Genomic DNA, 24,480 nt, shown 5'->3' with positions numbered 1-24,480 from the left:
CCCATGTCTTTCTCTGCCTCTGTGGTGGATAGTGGAGTGTTTCCCATGTGGTATTGGTGTGCTGGATATCCCTTCACTGGTAGCCTGATAACATATACTCCCATGTCTTTCTCTGCCTCTGTGGTGGATAGTGGAGTGTTTCCCATGTGGTATTGGTGTGCTGGATATCCCTTCACTGGTAGCCTGATAACATATACTCCCATGTCTTTCTCTGCCTCTGTGGTGGATAGTGGAGTGTTTCCCATGTGGTATTGGTGTGCTGGATATCCCTTCACTGGTAGCCTGATAACATATACTCCCAGGTCTTTCTCTGCCTCTGTGGTGGATAGTGGAGTGTTTCCCATGTGGTATTGGTGTGCTGGATATCCCTTCACTGGTAGCCTGATAACATACACTCCCAGGTCTTTCTCTGCCTCTGTGGTGGATAGTGGAGTGTTTCCCATGTGGTATTGGTGTGCTGGATATCCCTTCACTGGTAGCCTGGTAACATACACTCCCAGGTCTTTCTCTGCCTCTGTGGTGGATAGTGGAGTGTTTCCCATGTGGTATTGGTGTGCTGGATATCCCTTCACTGGTAGCCTGATAACATAAACTCCCAGGTCTTTCTCTGCCTCTGTGGTGGATAGTGGAGTGTTTCCCATGTGGTATTGGTGTGCTGGATATCCCTTCACTGGTAGCCTGATAACATATACTCCCATGTCTTTCTCTGCCTCTGTGGTGGATAGTGGAGTGTTTACCATGTGGTATTGGTGTGCTGGATATCCCTTCACTGGTAGCCTGATAACATACACTCCCAGGTCTTTCTCTGCCTCTGTGGTGGATAGTGGAGTGTTTCCCATGTGGTATTGGTGTGCTGGATATCCCTTCACTGGTAGCCTGATAACATATACTCCCATGTCTTTCTCTGCCTCTGTGGTGGATAGTGGAGTGTTTCCCATGTGGTATTGGTGTGCTGGATATCCCTTCACTGGTAGCCTGATAACATATACTCCCATGTCTTTCTCTGCCTCCGTGGTGGATAGTGGAGTGTTTCCCATGTGGTATTGGTGTGCTGGATATCCCCTCCCAAGGTGCAGGACCACATTTTTCTTCACTGAATTGTAGCAGCCACTTTTTGATCCATTCCTGTAGCTTGGTGAGGTCTTCTTGTAGGAAATCCGCAGTCAACAGGTTAAAGTTGTGCACACTCTTCGCTGATACTACTTCCTCACTTAGTCTATTCCAAAACTCTATGCTTCTTTGTGGGGAGCCGCGGCATGTCTGAGTTTGTGTATCTCTCTTATAGAACAGCTGTCAGTAGTGATGGTGCAGCAGCAGCAAACTGGGGTGGGTAAAGGTAGAAGTGGGTGCATGCGTTACAGCTGTGCGTTGCTGCGGTGCTCATCCCCTAACCCTTGATCCTTGAGCCTGTAGGGGCCGGGAATCCACCACCCCGGGACACAGGTCAGTGTGAAATCTAAGACTGCCACAGTTTACCTTCCTCAGGAGTCCCCAGGTATGCATTTATCCACCAGCCACAGAGGGAGGATGAACAGCTGGGTGACCTGCAAGCCGACAGCCCGGGCCGGGATTCCAACCAAGGCCTGTGGAGTCATAGCCAGGCACGCTGACCACTAGGCCACAGAGGCATGCTGGGCCAGATGCTTACTCCTAAAGGCTGGGTTGTTCACAGACCACTTCTTGATAAGACTAGTGCCTTTATTGGCTGTGGCAAGATTATTTCACTGTCCTTTGGCCTCTTGAGACACTGGTAGCCTCCTTGAGACGTGAAAACTGCAAGGCTTGGCAATTATCACACACGCTTATTTCCTAATCATACATGTAACACAAGGGTATCAGGACACCCCTTCTCCTGAAATTGACCTCTCTTTCGGCCACCTATTTTGATTCTTTTTATAGGAGCAGCGAGTAGTGGGCTTTTTTTTATTATTGTTTCCTTTTTTTGTGCCCTTGAGCTGTCTCCTTTGTTTAAAAAAAAAAAAAAGGGCATCACCAAACACAATTTAAAACAACTTGCCTGCAACTTAGGAGCACAGCAGCCTGGTAATAGAGATAATCACAAAGTATAAACAGGCTTGACGCAACACACACTGGCTTCTGAGCATGGCAGGGAATGTACAGGGTGACCGCGGGACCCAAAAAATGCCACCTCCAAGCTCCGAGGCAAACTATTCTGTATGTCTACGTCAACAACAGAAATAATGCCATGAATAATAATAATAACAATAGTAATAATTGTAATATATGATCTAGTCGTAACAATTGGTACTATGCAGGCAGCAAATGAATATACTGTCAATTGCGACGGACAGTTAAGTTTCACATGCATACCGTGGCAGACGCTGGTTTGTTATGCTTTTCTCAGTGGAGGGCAGCACCACGGCTATCTAATAATTATAATAAGCAGTCTAATATATCAACAAAACAGGTGTGACAAATGCATGAACAGTGTTGATATATGACTTAGAATTGAGGGTATTGGCAACTATTGTCTGCATATTAAATTCCGCCGCCATGTTGCTTCTCTTTCTATCTTCTATCGATATTTTCACGCTGACTGCTCTTCTGAACTTGTTAACTGCATGCCTTCCCCCTCCCATGGCCCCGCTGCACACGACTTTCTACTCATGCTCATCCCTATACTGTCCAAATCCTTTATGCAAGAGTTAACCAGTATCTTCACTCTTTCATCCCTATACTGTCCAAATCCCTTATGCAAGAGTTAACTGGCATCTTCACTCTTTCATCCCTATACTGTCCAAATCCCTTATGCAAGAGATATCCAGCATCTTCACTCTTTCACCCCTATACTGTCCAAATCCCTTATGCAAAAGTTAACCAGCATCTTCACTCTTTCATCCCTATACTGTCCAAATCCCTTATGCAAGAGTTAACCAGCATCTTCACTCTTTCATCCCTATACTGTCCAAATCCCTCATCCAAGAGATATCCAGCATCTTCACTCTTTCATCCCTATACTGTCCAAATCCCTTATGCAAGAGTTAACCAGCATCTTCACTCTTTCATCCCTATACTGTCCAAATCCCTTATGCAAGAGTTAACCAGCATCTTCACTCTTTCATCCCTATACTGTTCAAACCCCTTATGCAAGAGTTAATCAGCATCTTCACTCTTTCATCCCTATACTGTCCAAATCCTTTATGCAAGAGATATCCAGCATCTTCACTCTTTCATCCCTATACTGTCCAAATCCCTTATGCAAGAGATATCCAGCATCTTCACTCTTTCATCCCCATACTGTCCAAATCCCTTATGCAAGAGTTAACCAGCATCTTCACTATTTCATCCCTATACTGTCCAAATCCCTTATGCAAGAGATATCCAGCATCTTCACTCTTTCATCCCTATACTGTCCAAATCCCTTATGCAAGAGTTAACCAGCATCTTCACTCATCCCTATACTGTCCAAATCCCTTATGCAAGAGTTAACCAGCATCTTCACTCTTTCATCCCTTACACTATTAACCTCTGAAACAGCCTTCCTTCATCTGTATTTCCTCCTGCCTGTGACTTTAACTCTTTCATGAGGAGAGTATCAGAACACCTCTCAACCCGAAATTGACCTCTCTTTTGGCCACTCATCTGAACTCTTTTTTATAGGGGCAGTGACCAGCAGGCTTTTTTTTTTCTCATTATTGTTTATTTGCCCTTGAGCCGCTTCCTCTAATATACATAATTCACACCTCAGACTCGGCACGATAACTGACACCTTAGACTCGAGCGCTGTGACGACTATAGTATTCAGTGTTACTGCTACACTGAATGACTTGCTTTTATATTTATCTTCAAATTATAATGATGTTGAAATATATTAGTCTGAAAAGAGCAAGAAATATAGCAGAGCGGGTTGTGCCTTGCCCCTAAAATAGATAGATTCAAAGAGGGAGGGAAAGGGAGGGAAAAATTCTGCACAGGGAGGGGAGGGAAAAATTCTGCACAGGGAGGGGAGGGAAAAATTCTGCACAGGGAGGGAAGGGGAGGGAAAAATTCTACACAGGGAGGGGAGGGAAAAATTCTGCACAGGGAGGGAGGGAAAAATTCAGCACAGGGAGGGGAGGGAAAAATTCTGCACAGGGAGGGAGGGAAAAATTCTGCACAGGGAGGGAGGCAAAATTCTGCACAGGGAGGGAGGGAAGGGAAGGGAAAAATACAATACAGGGAGGGAGGGAGGGAAAATACTGCACAGGAGGAGGGAAGGGAGGGAAAATACTGCACAGGGAGGGAGGAAGGGAGGAAAATACTGCACAGGAGGGAGGGAAGGAGGAAAATACAGTACAGGGAGGGAGGAAGGGAGGAAAATACAGTACAGGGAGGAGGGAAGGGGAGGAAAATACTGCACAGGGAGGGAGGAAGGAGGGAAAATACAGTACAGGGAGGGAGGAAGGGAGGAAAATACAGCACAGGGAGGAGGAAGGAGGGAAAATACTGCACAGGGAGGGAGGGAAGGGAGGAAAATACTGCACAGGGAGGAGGAAGGAGGAAAATACTGCACAGGGAGGGAAGGGAGGAAAATACTGCACAGGAGGGAGGAAAGGAGGAAAATACAGTACAGGGAGGGAGGGGGAGGGAAAATACAGCAGGGAGGGAGGGAAGGAGGAAAATACAGCACAGGGAGGAAGAGGGAGGGAAAATACTGCACAGGGAGGAGGGAAGGGAGGAAAATACTGCACAGGGAGGGAGGGAAGGGGAGGGAAAATACTGCACAGGGAGGGAGGGAAGGAGGAAAATACTGCACAGGGAGGGAGGAAGGGAGGGAAAATACTGCACAGGGAGGGAGGAAGGGGAGGGAAAATACTGCACAGGGGAGGAGGGAAGGGAGGAAAATACTGCACAGGGAGGGAGGGAAGGGGAGGAAAATACTGCACAGGAGGGAGGGAAGGGAGGAAAATACTGCACAGGGGAGGAGGAAGGGGAGGAAAATACTGCACAGGGAGGGAGGGAAGGGAGGAAAATACTGCACAGGGAGGGAGGAAGGGGAGGGAAAATACTGCACAGGGACGGGGAGGGAAAATACTGCACAGGGAGGAGGGAGGGAAGGGGAGGGAAAATACTGCACCGGGAGGGAGGGAAGGGGAGGGAAAATACTGCACAGGGGAGGAGGAAGGGGAGGGAAAATACTGCACAGGAGGGAGGGAAGGGAGGGAAAATACTGCACAGGAGGGAGGGAAGGGGAGGGAAAATACTGCACAGGGAGGGAGGGAAGGGGAGGGAAAATACTGCACAGGGAGGGAGGGAAGGGGAGGGAAAATACTGCACAGGGAGGGAGGGACGGGGAGGGAAAATACAGCACAGGGAGGGAGGAAGGGAGGAAAATACTGCACAGGAGGAGGGAAGGGAGGAAAATGCACAGGGAGGGAGGGAAGGAGGGAAAATACAGCACAGGGAGGAGGGAAGGGGAGGGAAAATACTGCACAGGAGGGAGGAGGGAAGGAGGAAAATACTGCACAGGGAGGGAGGAAGGAGGGAAAATACTGCACAGGGAGGGAGGGAAGGGGAGGGAAAATACAGCACAGGGCGGGAGGGAAGGGGAGGGAAAATACTGCACAGGGAGGGAGGGAAGGGGAGGGAAAATACTGCACAGGGAGGGAGGGAAGGGGAGGGAAAATACTGCACAGGGAGGGAGGGAAGGGGAGGGAAAATACTGCACAGGGAGGTAATAGATGGATAGATGGATAGATATAGTCCGTTTAATTCCGTCTGTCCACTCGTGAACGTAGATGTGGCACCTGCGCATTGTTAGTTTGTGATTGCATGAAGATCAACGTTATATTTTCAGTGATATATTTGGATGTTTGTGTATGCAAGAAACCCTCAAGCCCTCTCATATGAACCGCAAGCAGAAGATTTGCATCGACAATATACCATACAAGCAAACAAAGGAACAAGTTGTATATTAAAAAGTATAGTCTGATCATACTCGAACGACCTATAGTCTTTCAGATACCCATATTTCATCTCATTCAGGTACATAAAGTGACATACGACTTAGCAAGTGTCTATACATAAGGAATTTTGATGTGTTGCATGAAAATAACATGGGTAGCCTGATATTCTAAATAGCCTAGCATCACATTAAACAGTTATTTTTTTACTATATTATGTTATTTTGATTATTAATCGTTATTTACAAGCAGAGCCAGATGTCTTTTAATATACCTGAAATGAGCTACCAATCAATGAATTAGAAAAAAACACAGATTGTTCGAGCATGACGTGACTATGTTGTTTGATACAAGCTTGTCTTTTCCTGCGCTTGTTAGATTATCGATGCAAATGACTGAGTTGTTTTTTGTATACATAAACATTCAAATATGTTACGTATTAAAAAATAAGCTTGAATGTCTATCACAACAGTTGATTTTCACGCATTCACGAACTGGAAATGTGCAGGTGACACATCCGTCAAAATTCCCACTTTGTTGGTGGACAAACGGAATGAAACAGACATTAGATAGATAGATCAGTATATAGATTCTTACCTTATCAAGAATAGACGGCCTCTGTTTGCTGCCACTCATCTTGTTGACTTGTGTGTGCCTCTCTCTCTCTCTCTCTCTCTCTCACTCAAGGAAGACTAGGAGGAGTAGAGATTCTTGCAGCTGAAACACATAAATAAAATCAATACTCATTACTTTATTATTATTATTATTATATTATTTAGTGTATCACAAGACCTAATCTAACCTAGCAATACCTCTTAACAGGGGAGGGGAGGGTGGCTGTCTCCCTTATTATACGTATTATCATAACCTTATTTTAACATCTAGCGTGATAATGGGTGTAAAACTAGACAAACATGTGCTGGCTTCTGTTGTCGCATATGTATTTCAATATTATTCTATCAGTATTTTAAGCTCTAGCATGAAGAAGGGTGTTAAATCTTACTTTCCCTTCCTTCTTTTCCACTGTTTCTCTCTATCATCTTCCTTTCATCTCTCTCTTTCTGTGTCTCTTTTCCATTGTTCCTTTTCCGTATCTTTCTTTCACCTTTCCTCTTTTTTAGCAAGACATATACCTGCTGCTTCTGTTGATGTACACGCAACACAACCTAACCTAAACTCAATATCCTTAACACAAGGTCCTACCACACGTCCCTCACACAACACTCAAGGCAACTCTCACAACACACAGAGCATCATGAGGAACCTGGTCCACTGCTACGTCATGATGTGTATTCAACTAACTTTCATACCTCCCGGAAATCAATAGTAAAGAGAGATCAAAATAACCACGATATGTATTCAACCAGTGAACCCTACACTATGGACAGGAAACTTGCCCCAGCCCTGTCATTAAGCCGCAAATTTTGGAAAATCAACCACTTTGGTGCGAATCACCATAACTCCCTAATTTCTGGGGCTACAGAAATGTTTTTGGTATCAATCAACGGCAAAATGAAAGGGCTATATTGTTGAATGAGCAACCGGGCTCAAAAAACGACTCGAAAGGGTAAAAAATCTAATAAATTCGCATAAAAAATTTCTCTAATCCCAGTAGTATCATCGCTAGAGCTCAAAACGTAAACCCTTTTGAGAGCGATTTTGCTGAACTCCAAACACTTTGCTGTTTTTGTCTAGTGTGGCCTTGCTATTACCTCTAGGAGGCTGTAATTTGACATGTAGCCCCTCTTGGCAATCTAGTTTGACCAGCTCAACTCAAAGTTTGTCGTCGAGCCGTCACAAAATAGCCTGTTTTTCAGCCCTTTTGCTGCGATTTAGACACGTCCTAGTTTTTTGCTTATAACTTTTTTATTTATTTAGTGTTTCCAATTTCTTTTTCTGATTATTAATCTGTATTAATAGAGCTTTCATTTGCCACCAATCACGCCTTCCTAGCTTCAGTAGTTTTTGCTCGAGCTCAACCAGAAGTCGCGACAAGCCTGTCTGCAGAGTGTATGAGGTCGGCCGTATCAAAGCTCTGAGGGTGAAGAGCACTAGTAAAATAGTCATAAAACACCTAAATACGGAAATTTTGTTTTGAAATTTAAACTGACTTAGTTACATCATGTTCTCTTAATTTCCCAAGTTTGGAGTCAATCGGATAATAAACATGAATTAATGAAAGAAGCACCCTTACGTGTTTGTTTGTGTTTTAATAATAATTAATACAATTTCACACAAACACTGATTCCATTGAATTTGTCTAGCTGAAAACTTTCTATTGATGTATGATGATAGTGCTGTGTGTGTTTTTCATTGTTGCTTGACTTTGAAGGCCTGTAGCTCAAAACTAGGTAATTGGATTGTTCGCCCCTTGAGCACTAGACGCCTCATATGGTAAACATCTATCATGGTCATATTACGGTTGCGGCACAAACGATGCCTCACAACACGCAAAGGAGCTTAAAAATTATACTGTGGAAGATAAGAAAACACTGAAAATAGAACACGGCAGTTGGGGAAAAATGTGGTGAGTATTTATCTACTTTTACACCCACCACTAAAGTTGACCACTACTACTACTACTATTACTACTACTGCTATTACTACGATAACACTACTACAATCATTCCCCTTCCTCCTACTACTTCTACTACTCCTTCTTCTCCTACTACTCCTCCTCCTCATCCTCAGCCTACTACTACTACTACTACTGCTGCTTCTACTACTACTACTACTACAACTACTAGTACTTTTTCTACTAACACTACTACTACTACTACTACAACTACTACTACTTTTTCTACTACTACTACTACTATTACTGCCAGTCCTCCATATTAATCCCCACAACCAATATTATTTCTCCTTTTTCTCTTTTTTTTCTCTCCTTCCTTTCTCTTTTCCCTCTCTCCTTCCACCTTTTCCATCTCTTTCTTCCTTCTCTTTTTCCTCCCCCTCTCTCTATGCTCCTCTTTTCTTCCTCTGTCTTTCTTTTCCTCCTCTTTAGTGTATAAAACCAATATTAACCTTAAATGGCGAAGAGGAAGGGGCGGAGGACTCTCTCTCTCTCTCTCTCTCTGTTGATATTCTCCTTCGGTGTTGCCAAGTGTGAAATCACTCCCGCTAAATCATTATAAAACGGCAAAACACAGCCTTAAACACCTATACACTCCTCTTATTTCACGCGCCATGCTGTATTTTATCTTTACTGGGGCATTTCCATAGGCCTACAAGCCATTATGATTAAATTAAGCTATTGTGGAAATTATTGGTAGATGTGGTAACGCTGTAATGCGCTTCCACGAGGGTCATGGTCTTGGCTACCGTCTGGTGTGTTTTGTTTACTTTCTTGACTTTTTACGGGGTAGCAAAGGAGAGAGAGAGAGAGAGAGAGAGAGAGAGAGAGAGAGAGAGAGAGAGAGAGAGAGAGAGAGAGAGAGAGAGAGAGAGAGAGAGAGAGAGAGAGAGAGAGAGAGAGAGAGAGAGAGAGAGAGAGAGAGAGAGAGAGAGAGAGAGAGAGAGAGAGAGAGAGAGAGAGAGAGAGAGAGAGAGAGAGAGAGAGAGAGAGAGAGAGAGAGAGAGAGAGAGAGAGAGAGAGAGAGAGAGAGAGAGAGAGAGAGAGAGAGAGAGAGAGAGAGAGAGAGAGAGAGAGAGAGAGAGAATTAAGAGATGGATGGGAAAGGAGGAAAACAGTGGAGGAAAAGGAAGAAGAAAAGAGAGATGGAAAAATGGGAGGGAAAAAGAAGGGAACAGATGAAAAGGAGGAAGGAAAGAGGGAAAAGGAGAAGGAAAAGAGAAAAGGAAAAAGAGATGGAAAAGTAGGGAAGAAAAGAGGGAAAAGGAGGAAGAAAAGGAGGAAAATAGGAATAGAAACTTAAGAGGAGGAAAGGAGAAAGAAAAGATTGATGATTGATTGATATAGTTTATTGTTGCGAGTAAACAGAAAAGAGATTGATTGATTGATTGATAGTTTATTGTTGCGAGTAAACAGAAAAGAGAAACAGAGAAGGAAAAGATATGATCGAGGAAGAGGAGAAAGGAAAAGAAAGGAAATGTCTCTGAAAAAGAAAAGATTAAGGGAAAGGAGGAATGAAAAGGAAGGAATAATGGACAATTAAAATGTGGAATAGAGGAGGAATTAAGAAAACCTGGATAAAAAAGAAATAGGAAAGAAAAAGTAGACAAAGAAAACAGTACGGCAACAAAAATTAAAACTTAGAGATAATGAAAATAAGTAAAAATAAGACGAAGAACGTTGTCACTAATATTAAACGTTGTCAACATTGCGTGAAAACGTTTCCTGTTTGCTTGATAACTCTCATCCGCAAAATAACTCGCAGAGGGATGTCCAGCGTCCTTATTTCGGTATTTAACTCCCCGCCATTGCTTATTTCTCCTGTTCCGCCTCCAGTACACGGCATAAACATCAGAGCAATACTTTTTAATCAAGGGAATGCTTTATATCAAACGAACAGGGCAGATTACAGAAAGAATTACCCCACGTTGATAATCACCCAGTTCCTGCTTGTTATATGTGTGTTATTAGTCTGGTGAGTGGCTTTCTGGCGGGAATATAAACCACCACAGGGATCACAAACTAGAACAAAGAGAGGTAGATTAATGTGTTTTCTGCTGTGAGCATGCATAGTGGACAGTATGGCGATTTATTTCAGCAGGGAGGTATTTCTCGACACACCGTCCAGTCAGATTATCGTACTCAGAGCGTAGTATTTACGGGTATCTGACGCCTAGCTATTGCCAAAAAACACCCAGGAATTAACTAATTTAACGATAATCATAAGTGGATCTCGTTATCGTGGTCCAGTAGACGGTTTTTGGGTCGGAAATCGGCAAATATGAGGATGAGTACGACAATCTGGTAACGTTGAGGTCCCGGTTAGTCCCCCCCCCCCCCCCCACGACCCGGCGTCTGTTTGTAAACACTACCTCGCGCTCCTCAATTTTTCCCGCGTGTTTTTCCTGATTTTCCCGCCTGTTTTTCCCTGTATTCCCTGGTGTTTTTCCTCTCCCACACAACAAGGAGCCCCGTAACACACTGAAGGAGAGGAAGAAGGTAAAGGAAGACGAAGGAAAGGAAGTCTGGTGGCCATTTCAGCTTCCTTCCCTCCTGCCCGAGTGATCTATTGTGGCGTTGAGTCTCGTCCCCTTGTTGTAACCCGTCCGCCTCATTCACACACACACACAGCGATGGATGACTTTCGAAGGGGTGCAGGTTATCTCATTTATCACATTTACGGACATACAAGGGGTGTAGGTTATCTCATTTATCACATTTACGGACATACAAGGGGTGCAGGTTATATCTTTTATCACATTTACCGACATACAAGGGGTGCAGGTTATCTCATTTATCACATTTACGGACATACTAGGGGTGCAGGTTATCTCATTTATCACATTTACTGACATACAAGAGGTGGAGGTTATCTCATTTATCACATTTACTGACAAAAGAGATGCAGGTTATCTCATTTATCACATTTACCGACATACAAGGGGTGCAGGTTATCTCATTTGTCACATTTACTGACATACAAGGGGTGCAGGTTATCTCATTTATCACATTTACTGACATACAAGGGGTGCAGGTTATCTCATTTATCACATTTACTGACATACAAGGGGTGCAGGTTATCTCATTTATCACATTTACGGACATACAAGGGGTGCAGGTTATATCTTTTATCACATTTACGGACATACAAGGGGTGCAGGTTATATCTTTTATCACATTTACGGACATACAAGGGGTGCAGGTTATCTCATTTATCACATTTACGGACATACAAGGGGTGCAGGTTTTCTCAATTATCACATTTACAGACATACTAGGGGTGCAGGTTTTCTCATTTATCACATTTACTGACATACAAGGGGTGCAGGTTATCTCATTTATCACATTTACTGACATACAAGGGGTGCAGGTTATCTCATTTATCACATTTACTGACATACAAGGGGTGTAGGTTATCTCATTTATCACGTTTACGGACAAATGTGATAATTGAGATAACCTGCACCCCTTGTATGCTGGTAAATGTGATAAATGAGGTAGAAGACTATCAGTAAGAGGAGGAGAGCTGATGAGACAAAGAGCCTATTTTATCATGAGAACTAGCCTATGATTAAAGCTGAGCATAGTACATATAAGCTATTGAAAGGGATTGGAGTGAAGGAAAGGACAGAACATTGATTTCTCGTTTTGGTCACTCTACTCTATTTAGGAGCAGTAAGTAGCAGGCTTTTTTTTCATTATTGTTTTCTTTTTTTATGCCCTTGCACTGTCTCCTCTGCTGTAAAAAAAAAATGGGGATGGGATGGATTATAACAGGGATGAGATGTGACACTAACGATATGTCTTCCTCCCACCCAGCCCCGTAACACACTGAAGAAGAGGAGGAAGAAGGAGGAAAGGAAGAGATAGAAGAGGAAGAGGAGGAGGAGGAGGACCAATGAAGTGATACAGGTCAAAAGAAGAAGCCGAAGATGTGTTCCTTTTGCTCCATCAACAAAAAATAACAACAGCAACAAAGAAAACGTAAAAGAAAAAAGGAACAGAAAACGGGACATAAAAGAGAGGGAGAGGAGGAACCGCAGCAAATCCCAACAACAACAAAGAAAACGTAAAAGAAAAAGGAAGGAACAGAAAACGGGAGATAAAATAGAGGGAGAGGAGAAACCACAGCAAATCCCGTTAAAAACAACAAAGAAATCGTAAAAGAAAAAGGAAGGAACAGAAAACGGGAGATAAAAGAGAGGGAGAGGAGAAACCACAGCAAATCCCAACAACAAATAAGACTTAAAAGAGAGAAGAAGGTTGAGAGAGAGGAAAGAATAGAGAAAAGGAGGAAGAAAAGAAAGGGAAACTACATCATCAGCGACAACCATTACAGCCCCTCTCCGACAACAACAACAACAACAACAACAAGCATCACAGCCCCAATACAACAAGTCTGGCCTCTTCCTCCTTTTGCTCCTCGCCGCAGCCATGACCAACACCCTCGAGAGCTACGTCAACCGTATCCTTTACCGCCACTCTTGTGCTAAACCCTCAGGCCGTAAGGTTATGTGTGCCGCGCCCTGGCTAGTCGGGGTCAGTGTCAACGTTACCAGATTGTCGTACTCAGCCGCTTATATTTCCCGACTTCCTACCCCAAAGCTGTCTTCTGGGCTGCAATAATGAAGGTCACTCAGTCATTTGGTCATAGTTATCGGGGTCAATCTCAGTGCGGCTTATATTTCCCAACTTCCTACCCCAAAGCTGTCTTCTGGGTTCCAATAACGAAGGTCACTCAGTTATCGGGGTTAGTCTCAACGCGTCTTATTTTTCCCAACTTCCTACCCCAAAGCTGTCTTCTGGGTTCCGATAACGAAGGTCACTCATAGTTATCGGGTCACAGTTATCGGGGTCAGTCTCAACGGGGCTTATATTTCCCGACTTCCTACCCCAAAGCTGTCTTCTGGGCTCCAATAACGAAGGTCACTCAGTTATCGGGGTTAGTCTCAACGCGTCTTATTTTTCTCAACTTCCTACCCCAAAGCTATCTTCTGGGCTCCAATAACGAAGGTCAATCACTTATCGGGTCACAGTTATCGGGGTCAGTCTCAACGTGGCTTATTTTTCCCGACTTCCTACCCCAAAGCTGTCTTCTGGGTTCCGATAACGAAGGTCACTCATAGTTATCGTTAAAAGAGTTAGATCCTGATGTTTCTTGGCAATAGTTAGGCGTCAGAAGCCGGTAAATACTGTGCTCTGAGTACGACAATCTGGCAACAGTGGTTATTGTTTTTTATAATAGTGATATCCTTCCTCTCTTCCTCTGTCTCGCTCCCTCTCTCCCTCGCCTTTGCTACCTTCTGCATTCTCTCTCTCACTCTCTCTCTCTCTCTCTCTCTCTCTCTCTCTCTCTCTCTCATAGATTTATTCCCTTAGCTAGCCAGGCATACAGGTAGTTGGGTTGGAGAATGACTATACTCTGTCTATCTATAGCTTGCAACTGGCTCCCACACGTCGTAGAAACAGACCTCGCCACACTGCAAGTTTTATTTTCATGCTCCGTGGCACACTCATGGCACGTAATACTTCCATGCTTTCTTCTTCCCTGGACAGCAGAAAGATTGCAGATTATGGCCGTCTTGACCCAGTAGCAGCTACGGGCCAAATTTGTGGCTTCACCGTGTAGCAGCTACGGGCCAAATTTGTGGCTTCACCGTGTAGCAGCTACGGGACAAATTTGCGGCTTCACCGTGTAGCAGCTACGGGACAAATTTGTGGCTTCACCGTGTAGCAGCGATGGGCCAAATTTGTGGCTTCACCGTGTAGTAGCGACGGGCCAAATTTGTGGCTTCACCGTGTAGTAGCGATGGGCCAAATTTGTGGCTTCACCGTGTAGCAGCGACGGGCCAAATTTGTGGCTTCACCGTGTAGCAGCTACGGGACAAATTTGTGGCTTCACCGTGTAGCAGCGACGGGCCAAATTTGTGGCTTCACCGTGTAGCAGCGATGGGCCAAATTTGTGGCTTCACCGTGTAGCAGCGATGGGCCAAATTTGTGGCTTCACCGTGTAGCAGCGACGGGCTAAATTTGTGGCTTCACCGTGTAGCAGCTACGGGACAAATTTGTGGCTTCACCGTGTAGCAGCTACGGGCCAAATTTGTGGCTTCACCGTGTAGCAGCTACGGGACAAATTTGTGGCTTCACCGTGTAGCAGCTACGGGACAAATTTGTGGCTTCACCGTGTAGCAGCTACGGGACAAATTTGTGGCTTCACCATGTAGCAGCTACGGGACAAATTTGTGGCTTCACCGTGTAGCAGCTACGGGACAAATTTGTGGCTTCACCATGTAGCAGCGATGGGCCAAATTTGTGGCTTCACCGTGTAGCAGCGACGGGCCAAATTTGTGGCTTCACCGTGTAGCAGCGATGGCCCAAATTTGTGGCTTCACCGTGTAGCAGCGATGGGCCAAATTTGTGGCTTCACCGTGTAGCAGCTACGGGCCAAATTTGTGGCTTCACCGTGTAGCAGCGACGGACCAAATTTGTGGCTTCACCGTGTAGCAGCGATGGGCCAAATTTGTGGCTTCACCGTGTAGCAGCGATGGGCCAAATTTGTGGCTTCACCGTGTAGCAGCGACGGACCAAATTTGTGGCTTCACCGTGTAGCAGCGATGGGCCAAATTTGTGGCTTCACCGTGTAGCAGCTACGGGCCAAATTTGTGGCTTCACCGTGTAGCAGCGACGGACCAAATTTGTGCCATGATGTTTACCCCCCAAAATAGATGATACATAATCTGATCAGAAATGCTTTGATATATATTATGAAATGGTTTGTGTGAGGGGTGATTTTATCTCGTTTTTCTCGCTTGGAGGGACCATTAAGAAACGTGATCCCTGGGTTAAATACAACTAAGACTGACTTAATATAACTTTTAAGCTCGCCTCTGATTGGTCACCGGCCCCCACACATCATAGAAACAGACCTCGCCACACTACAGTTGGTATTAAAAGACACTTTCGCTTCACACATCACCTATTTCTAAAAGTCAAAGAGGGGGTCAGTCGGGTTCTAATGAGTGTTTCTTCAGGTTCATGGTACAGAAGAAGACTCACACTACCACCAGGATCATAAAACTACCCATGGAAATGCCCACAACTCCTATGAAAGCCTTGTCAAATATGTGTCCTTAGGTGGCGATGTGTCTTGTAATATGGCCCTGCAGGTTTTACTATCAAGCTTCTTAATACATTTTATTTATTTATTTATTTATTTTTTACGTTTGTTGCCTATTGCGCTGGTTGGCATCTTCCCGGTGGGGCCTGATGGTCGGCCCAAGGCTTCTTCCAGGTGGGGCCTGATGGTCGGCCCAGCCCGTTCTGGCGCAGGTGAGTGTTTATAGTGGCGCCATCTTGCATTTGAAACATTTATTAATAGCCTATTAGGTACAGTTACATATGTTGTTGTATGTATTGTTAGAGGCCAGCCTTTATATAAGCATAAGCTTTTCATAATACACTTATGTTGCGTAATACTTCCTTGCTTTCTTCATCCTTCGAGAGCTAAAAGATTGCAGATTATGACCGTCTTAAAAACAACTCAGACTGACTAACACTAACTTTTTTTTAACAGCAAAGGAGGCACTTTAACCCAGTAGCAGCGGAGGTCATGTTTCTTAATGGTCCCTCCAAGCGAGAAAAATGAGAAAAAATCACCACTCACACAAACCACTTCATAATATATATCAAAGCATTTGTGATCAGATTATGTATCATTTATTTTTGGGGGTTAAAATCATGGCACAAATTTGGCCCGTCGCTGCTACACGGTAAAGCCACAAATTTGGCCCGTCGCTGCTACACGGTAAAGCCACAAATTTGGCCCGTCGCTGCTACACGGTAAAGCCACAAATTTGGCCCGTCGCTGCTACACGGTAAAGCCACAAATTTGGCCTGTCGCTGCTACACGGTAAAGCCACAAAGTTGGCCTGTCGCTGATACACGGTAAAGCCACAAATTTGGCCCGTCGCTGCTACACGGTAAAGCCACAAATTTGGCCAGTCGCTGCTACACGGTAAAGCCACAATTTGGCCTGTCGCTGTTACACGGTAAAGCCACAAATTTGGCCTATCGCTGCTACACGGTAAAGCCACAAATTTGGCCCTGTTACACGGTAAAGCCACAAATTTGGCCTGTCGCTGCTACACGGTAAAGCCACAAATTTGGTCTGCTGCTACACGGTAAAGCCACAAATTTGGGTCTGCTGCTGCTACACGGTAAAGCCACAAATTTGGCCTGTCACGCTACACGGTAAAGCCACAAATTTGGCCCGTCGCTGCTACACGGTAAAGCCACAAATTTGGCCCGTCGCTGCTACACGGTAAAGCCACAAATTTGGCCCGTTGCTGCTACACGGTAAAGTCACAAAATTGGCCCGTTGCTGCTACCGGGTTAAAAACAACTCAGACTGACTAACACTAACTTATTTTTTTAACAGCAAAGGAGGCACCATAAGGATAATAAACAAACAAAAAGAAAATAAAGCCCACGGGAAGGGTAGGTCAAGTAAGGGAAGGTATAGGAAGGGTAGGGAAGGAGGGTTAGGTTAGGTTAGGGAGAAGTTCATTAGGTTTAGTTAGGTTCATTTAACCGTGTAGCAGCGACGGGCCAAATTTGTGCCGTGATATAAACCCCCAAAAATAGATGATACATAATCTGAACACAAATGCTTTGATATGTATTATGAAATGGTTTGTGTGAGTGATGATTTTTTCACATTTTTCTCGCTTAGAAGGACCATTAAGAAACATGATCCCCGCTGCTACCACTGGGTTAAGTTAAGTTCGTCTCTCTTATTGCTGCTTATTTTGATTTTTCTTGTCTTCATTCACAATTACAATATCCCAGATGCAACAAAATGTGGAAAAATGCAAGGAGTCGAGGGAGGTGGAGCAGGGTGTCAGGAGGCTACCCCATAATCAAGTCATCATCCTCCTGCTTACCTACTCCCTCCCTCCCTCCCTCCCTCCATCGCCGGCCAACTCGTCCATTCTGAATCCATCTTGGCCACCGTAAAAGAACAAGTTATGCTGTGTTAGGTTAGGTTACAGAAGGGTACATCAGGTTAGGTTAGGCAAGGTTAGAGAGGGGAAGGGAAGGTAGAGGAAGGGTAGGAATGGAGGGGAAGGTTAGGTAAGGAAGGGTTAGGTTAGGCGTACATCAGGTTAGGTTAGGGAAAGGAAGGGAAGGGTAGGATGAGTAAGGAAAGGAAGGGCTAGGAGAGAAGAAAGAGTTATGCTATGTTAGGTTAGGTTACAGAAGGGTACATCAGGTTAGGTTAGGCAAGGTTAGAGAGGGGAAGGGAAGGGAAGGATGGGGAAAGGAAGGGTAGGTAAGAAGGGTACATTGGGTTTGGTTAGGCAAGGCTAAAGAGGGGAAGGGAAGGAAAGGAAGGCAAGGTAGAGGAAGGGTAGGGATGGAGGGGAAGGGTACATTAGGTTAGGTTAGGCAAGGTTAGAGAGGGAAAGGGAAGGGAAGGTAGAGGAAGGGTAGGTAAGGAAGGGTTAGGTTAGGAGTACATTAGGTTTGGTTAGGTTAGAGAGGGGAAGGGAAGGGAAGGGAAGGTAGAGGAAGGGTAGGTAAGGAAGGGTTAGGTTAGGAAGGGTACATTAGGTTAGGTTAGGCAAGGTTAGAGAGGGAAAGGGAAGGGAAGGGAAGCTAGAGGAAGGGTTAGGTTAGGAGTACATTAGGTTTGGTTAGGTTAGGGAAGCGGAGAGAGAGAGAGAGAGAGAGAGAGAGAGTCATGTGTTAAGGGGAAGACTCACTCCCTCGCTCGGCTTTTCATTTTCACCCACATATTCATCTGTTTTAATACACTGAGGGTGACCGAGGGGGGCGGAGTGTGTGTGTGTGTGTGTGTGTGTGTGTGTTGGTCCCAGCTTCCGTCCTTAACCCACTCACTCAGATCTCGTCTCCGTCATCACCGCCGATGGGAGGAACATTGTTGTGAGTTAATGTTGTTGTTGTTATTATTATTATTATTATTATTATTATTATTATTATTATTATTATTATTATTATTATTATTATTATTATTATTATTATTATTATTATTGTTGTTTTCTATTCTTTTTATTCTTATTTCTCTCTCTCTCTCTCTCTCTCTCTCCCTAACCTGATGTACCCTTCCTTAATCTAACAACATAACATAACAAAACTCTTCTCTCTCAGTTTTTCTTTACTTTTTTATCCTACCCTTCCCTTCCCTTCCCTTCCCTTCCCTCCCTTTTCCTTCTCTAACCTTCCCTAACCTAACCTGATGTACCCTTCCTTAACCTAACAACATAACATAACAAAACTCTTCTCTCTCAGTTTTTCTTTACTTTTTATCCTACCCTTCCCTTCCCTTCCCTTCCCTTTCCTTTTCCTTCTCTAACCTAACCTGATGTACCCTTCCTTAACCTAACCTAACGTAGCATAACATGTCTTTTCTTTCTCAGTCCTTCCTTTCCTTTCTTATCCTTTCCTTCCCTTCCCTTCCTTAACCTAACCTAACCTAGCATAACAAAACTCTTCTCTCAGTTTTTCTTTACCTTCTCATCCTACCCTTCTCTAACCTTCCCTAACCTAACCTGATATACCCTTCCATAACCTAACCCAACATAACTCTCTTCTCTCCTAGCCCTTCCCTTCCTTACCTAACCTAACCTAACCTAACCTAACCTAACTTAACCTAACTTGCCACCTCCTCACAGGGCACACTGAAGGGGTTTGACCAGACGGTGAACCTGATCATGGACGAGTGCCACGAACGCGTCTACTCCTCCCATCGTGGCGTGGAGCAAGTCATCCTGGGCCTCTATGTGGTGCGCGGCGACAACGTGTGAGTGAGACCCAGCACTTGGCAGCAGTAGGAGTAGTAATAGTAGTAGGAGTAGTAGGAACAGTAGTAGTAGTAGTAGTGTTTCTCAGGTATCTTTGTAACATTGATCTGGTAGCAGTGACGGGCCAAATTTGTGGCTTTACCGTGTAGCAGCGATGGGCCAAATTTGTGGCTTTACCGTGTAGCAGCGACGGGCCAAATTTGTGGCTTTACCGTGTACCAGCGACGGGCCAACTTGTTGCTATGATATAAATCCCCCAAAATAGAGGATACATAAACTGATCACAAATGCGTTGATATATATTATGAAATGGTTTGCGTGATTCAAGATTTTTTCTCATTATTCTCACTTAGAGGGACCATTAAGAAACATGATCCCCACAGCTACCAGGTCAATAGTAGTAGTAGTTATAGTAATCCAGTAAAGCCTTGCTCATTATATAAAGAAGTTTGTTCATTATATTGGATGGAGAGACAGAAGGAAGGAAGAAAGAAATGGAAAAGGAGGAAGAAATGGAGGGAAAGGGGAGAGAAAAGAAGGAAAAAAAAGAAACAGGAGAGATAAAAGAAGGGAAGGAAAGAGGGAAAAGGAGAAGGAAAAGATTAGAAATGAAGGAAGAAAGGAAGGGAAGGAAAGAAAGGAATGGAAAGGAAGGAGGTAAGGGAAGAAAGACTATTACTATTATTATTATTATTATTATTATTATTATTATTATTATTATTATTATTGTTATTATCACCATTAGTGTTCTTCTTAATCTTACTCTCTGTATTGCTATTTCTCTTCTTCTTCTTCTTCTTTTTGTTTCTCTACCTCATTTTTATTATTGTTGTTCTCCTTCTTCCTCCTCCTCCTCCTCCTCCTCCTCCTCACCGTCGCCTTGTGTTCCAGAGCGCTCATCGGTGAGGTGGACGAGGACCTGGACTCTCGGCTTGACCTCGAGAACATCCGCGCCGAACCCCTCAATGAGTGCAAGACCTGATGACCCTGCCCTTACACCCTTAGCATCCCTCACACATCCTTAGCACCCCTTCCCTACACCCCAACACTCCTCGAAATCATCCATGCCGAGCCCCTCAACATATGCAAGACTTGACAACCTTCCCCTCACACCCTGACACACCCCGACACCCTTAGCCTGCTACTCGCTGCTCCCATGAAAGACAAAAGTAAAGAGAAGTCAGTTTCGGGTGGAGATGCTGTTAAGGTTTAGAAGTTTTAAAGGAACAATAACTCTACCTAAAAGAGGCACAAGAAAATGTTCCGTACAAAAGATATTCAGTATGTAGTTGTCTCTTGCTGTGTATGAAGATGATGATCAGTTATTTTTTTTCTTTTTAATTACAAATTCTTATTACAATGATATCATAACGTGCCCATCAGGTGACTCCTTCAAACACACACACACACACACACACACACACACAAATTGTTAAATCCCATTAAAATAATACAGTCCATTTTGCTTGAATTTCTTTAGTCCTTGTGTTAAATAAAGACTACTGTATTATTGTAATTATTATCATTATTTTTATTATTGTTATTATTATTATTATTATTATTATTATTATTATTATTATTATTATTATTATTATTATTATTATTATTATTATTATTATTATTATTATTATTATTATTATTATTATTATTATTATTATTATTATTATTATTATTATTTCACTCGAGTTTTGTCTTTGGTGATTGATCATTAGTAGTATAAAAAGGTTTGCCAAAATAAAAGTTGCCAAACTGTTCACGTTTCTTTAGGGAGAAAGTCTGCTGTAGTTACAATTGCATCTGTGGTCATGAATAATTTGTGTGTTGTATACATTAGTACCTTTGTTATCATATGAAAATTTCAAGCTGATCAGATGATATGAAAAATTCAGAAAATTATTTTTTGTTTGAAAATTTTGAGTTAATTTTTCTCAGCCATTTTTTTACTGACTTGTGAAATGCCCATCTGATAATTCATTATTATATAAAATTTTCATTTTTATTTTTGATAGTTTTTGGAAAATTTTCCCATAGTATATAGAAACTATGCCGTTTTTCAAAAAAACATCTTGACAAATTTTACTTCGATATATGATCTTGTATGTCCTAAAGTTTCGTGAAAATCATGCTGAAAGTAAAACCAAAAAATAATTTTACGATCATTTTGTACTAGTTTTGAGAAAACGCGATTAAAGTTTTGGTAAAGTTCTTGGGCCCAGTGAAGGTACTATACTGTCAATGCTACTTTCATATGAATTTTATGGGATCAGTAATCTTATATATCAATGAGTGCATAAAAGGATCAGGCACCTTGTCCCCCTTGTAAAGGTATTAACTGCTCCAAGGTGAGGGTGTCAGGGCGCCTCATTGTTGCAAGGTTCCATCAGTACTCTCCAGGTGCATAGCTATCACTTGGAATTCCTTTGTCTGTCTTCCTCTTCTTCTTTATTGTCTTCTTCGGTGTGATTCTTTTCTTTTTCTCTTATTTCTAATATTTTTTTCCATGTATTCATTTGTTCCAGACATTTTTGTGAGCAGGTTGCACTTTTCATATCCAATTTTTTTTTTTCCATGCCAGCCTATAGCACCGGTAGGCTGTGTATTCGACCCCAGCCCGTCATGGCGCAGGCAAGTGTTTTATAGTGGCGCCATCTTTTCTTGGCTCATGCTGCCCCGGAGCTCGTTCTTGATTCACTTGGACAGTTTCCTCTAAAGTCCAGGTTGATGGGTGGTCTTCAGGACAGCATGTGGGTAGTTTCAAGCCACTCAGCGGTGACTGAAAAATCCCAGGTGGTAGCGGCAGATTTGAACCCCGTCGTCCATCACGCAGTGAATGCAGGGCCTGCACGCTAACCACTCAGCCACCGCCCAGCCAAATTGTGTCCCAAAACTGTTACATGGGTTACAAACTTCAGCCTGAAGATTGCTGCATGTTTGATTTTTCAACATTTATTCCATACTTTGGCACGCCAGCTAATGCGCCGCAGTCAGGGAGCCACGCCCACGCAGCAGCCATTTAAATCTCCTCGCTATTCGCATTTAAATTTATGTCTGACTGAAAAAAAAATTACCATGCGAAAGCCAAAGGATAGGGTGTTGCCATAGACCATATAACTCAATTTCGTATTTTTTGAAAATTATTTTCATATTTTCATGGAGGACTCTTCCCTTAAGTGAAAACAAATTTGGATCACCAAAATTTTCCTCACCAACGCTGTAGCTCCAGAGTAGAATAAATTTTCACCTCCAACGCTGGGTAACAAAATACGTCATGCGCGGGGCGGGCTACTTTTCACTCGGAAGCGGACTAACCAAGGAGACTATATAGTCTGTTTGGGACTAACCCTGTCCTCTCTTGACCCTCGTAAATAAGACCCTTCACGTTGACTCGATTAATATATTTTCGATCAAAACCTGGTGACCCGAACACACCATCAGAATCACAGCTAGAATCAGGAATACAAAAGTCACTACGTTTTACATCAAAGAGCAATAAATTGACATGCCTGAATTTTTCTCTTTACAACACTCACACACGACCATCGCGTGTAACGAAACACACGAGAAATTAATCCAGACAAGGAAACGTTTGCCGGCGCCGGGGATCGAACCCGCGACCAGCGTAACGGGCGAGCCACTCCTTTACCAGTCGGCCAAAGAGTTACCCCGCTGGCTAAGTGGGTTATGGGAGACTCGCCCATCAGGCAAGTCGTGTCACTACAAAATCACATTAATTGTTGAGTCACTACCTTCGATTCCCGGCGCCGGCAAACGTTTCCTTGTCTGGATTAATTTCTCGTGCGTTTCATTACACGCAATGGCTGTGTGGGAGTGTACGTAATAAAGAACAACATTCTGGCTTTTCAGTAACAGGCAGGGAGGAGTGGGCGAGGAGGCTGGAGGAGGCAGTCTGCACCTTTGGTCTGCACGGTGTTGGGGCTGTGTGGGGACATTAAGGAAACAGAGAGAACAATTGTAAAGCTGCCAAAGTGTTCCTGACGCAGTGCTGGAAAAAAGGGCACAAATGCTTGAATAAGTGGAAATTCCAGTGGATTCCAGCAACAAACACAAAATCATAATGCCATAGCGTATCACAGTGAGGAAAGTTACGTACTGCTGAGAAGGAGAGTGTCAATAAGGAGAAGAGAGGACCGATCGAGAGGAGGACCAAGAAGCGTCACAGGTCAAAAGAAGAAGACGTGGCTGACTGTGCACGCCCCTACGCCTCCACGCCCACCAAGTGCCCCCACGCCCACCAAGTGCCCCCACGCCTCCACGCCCACCGAGTGCTCCCACGCCTCCACGCCTCCACGCCCACCGAGTGTGTATTACAAGGTTACCTATATAAGCTTTTTGGGGGAGGTTATTATTTCAGAATCACACCCAAGCTCATCCATTTCAGATTCACCTATTTCAAGGTTTTGGGGTCCCAGGTGACTGCTCGGGGGTTGTTGAGGGAAGGGCAGCCTGCTAATTTTGAGACACTGACTTCACTATTTCAGAATTACACCCAAGCTTATGAATTACAAGTTTACTTATTTCAAGCTTACCTACTACAAGCTTTTTGGGGGGTTCAGGTGATGGGTCAGTAATATTTCAGAATTACACCCGTTTGCATATAAGCTTACCTATTTCAAATTAGTATATGTTCAGAGAGTTGCCCATCTCACTGCAGTACTTCTCACCCTAACTATGGATTAGATCTCATTATTCCATGCATCTTGAACCCCATATATATGCATCGCAAACTGATAGAAATGCTGCTACCGATTTTTAAAAGTTAGTGTTTTTTTTGCAGGCTGCGGTGTTGTGGGCCCGGGGGTGGGAGGGATAGCGTACGACACTCAATAATTTGGCCCACACTCGCCTGGTAAGGTTAGACTAATTCTACGGTGTTCTACCTACTACTGTTGTATTTCTCTTGTTTTACGAAATAATTACAGCTACCACTGTTTACGCACGCCACATTTGACAGCTCTGATGTTCAGAGAGTTGTCCATCTCAAAATTTGATACACTGGCTATTTATTTCGGGCCTAAATATTGTGCTTTTTCATTTGGAAAGTCTTTTCTTCCGCTACTCCAAAGTGACCCACTACTTCATCATCCGCCCCAACATAATAGCTGTTAGGTCGTAGTTCAGTAGGGATAGTTTAAACTATGTTCAACCCTAAACCTCTAAC

The 24,480-nt window shown here is 43.7% G+C and overlaps 2 protein-coding genes and 1 long non-coding RNA gene across 6 annotated transcripts in view; 2 read left to right on the top strand and 1 right to left on the bottom strand.

Moving 5' to 3' along the window:
• Nucleotides 1-3,146, top strand: part of LOC126988393 (uncharacterized) — a 3,988-nt gene extending 842 nt beyond the window's left edge. For all 4 annotated transcript variants that reach the window (XR_007741877.1, XR_007741876.1, XR_007741875.1 and 1 more), the window contains 2 exons: nt 1-698; nt 798-3,146. The exon at nt 1-698 is cut by the window's left edge. This is a non-coding gene — a long non-coding RNA (uncharacterized LOC126988393). The remainder of the gene's footprint in view (nt 699-797) is intronic.
• LOC126988392 (trafficking protein particle complex subunit 5-like) overlaps nt 1-9,068 on the bottom strand; it is a 14,045-nt gene extending 4,977 nt beyond the window's left edge. Inside the window, exons 1-2 of the mRNA XM_050846457.1 lie at nt 8,931-9,068; nt 6,501-6,620 (exon numbers count right to left, since the gene is read on the bottom strand). Coding sequence (XP_050702414.1) covers nt 6,501-6,539 — 39 coding nt within the window. The 5' untranslated portion in view covers nt 6,540-6,620; nt 8,931-9,068. The remainder of the gene's footprint in view (nt 1-6,500; nt 6,621-8,930) is intronic.
• A 1,756-nt stretch (nt 9,069-10,824) lies between these two features.
• Nucleotides 10,825-20,761, top strand: LOC126988391 (U6 snRNA-associated Sm-like protein LSm8). Its single transcript, XM_050846456.1, has 5 exons — nt 10,825-10,977; nt 12,298-12,943; nt 18,383-18,423; nt 19,173-19,300; nt 20,193-20,761. The coding sequence occupies exons 2-5, from the start codon at nt 12,913-12,915 to the stop codon at nt 20,281-20,283; spliced, it is 291 nt and encodes a 96-aa protein (XP_050702413.1). The 5' UTR covers nt 10,825-10,977; nt 12,298-12,912; the 3' UTR covers nt 20,284-20,761.
• Nucleotides 20,762-24,480: the final 3,719 nt, after the last annotated feature.

The sequence above is a fragment of the Eriocheir sinensis genome, chromosome 69 (genome assembly GCF_024679095.1).
Source record: "Eriocheir sinensis breed Jianghai 21 chromosome 69, ASM2467909v1, whole genome shotgun sequence".
Lineage (NCBI taxonomy): Eukaryota > Metazoa > Arthropoda > Malacostraca > Decapoda > Varunidae > Eriocheir > Eriocheir sinensis.
The sequence above is the reverse complement of the archived record's forward strand: the minus strand, read 5'-3'. Positions and strand labels throughout refer to the sequence as shown.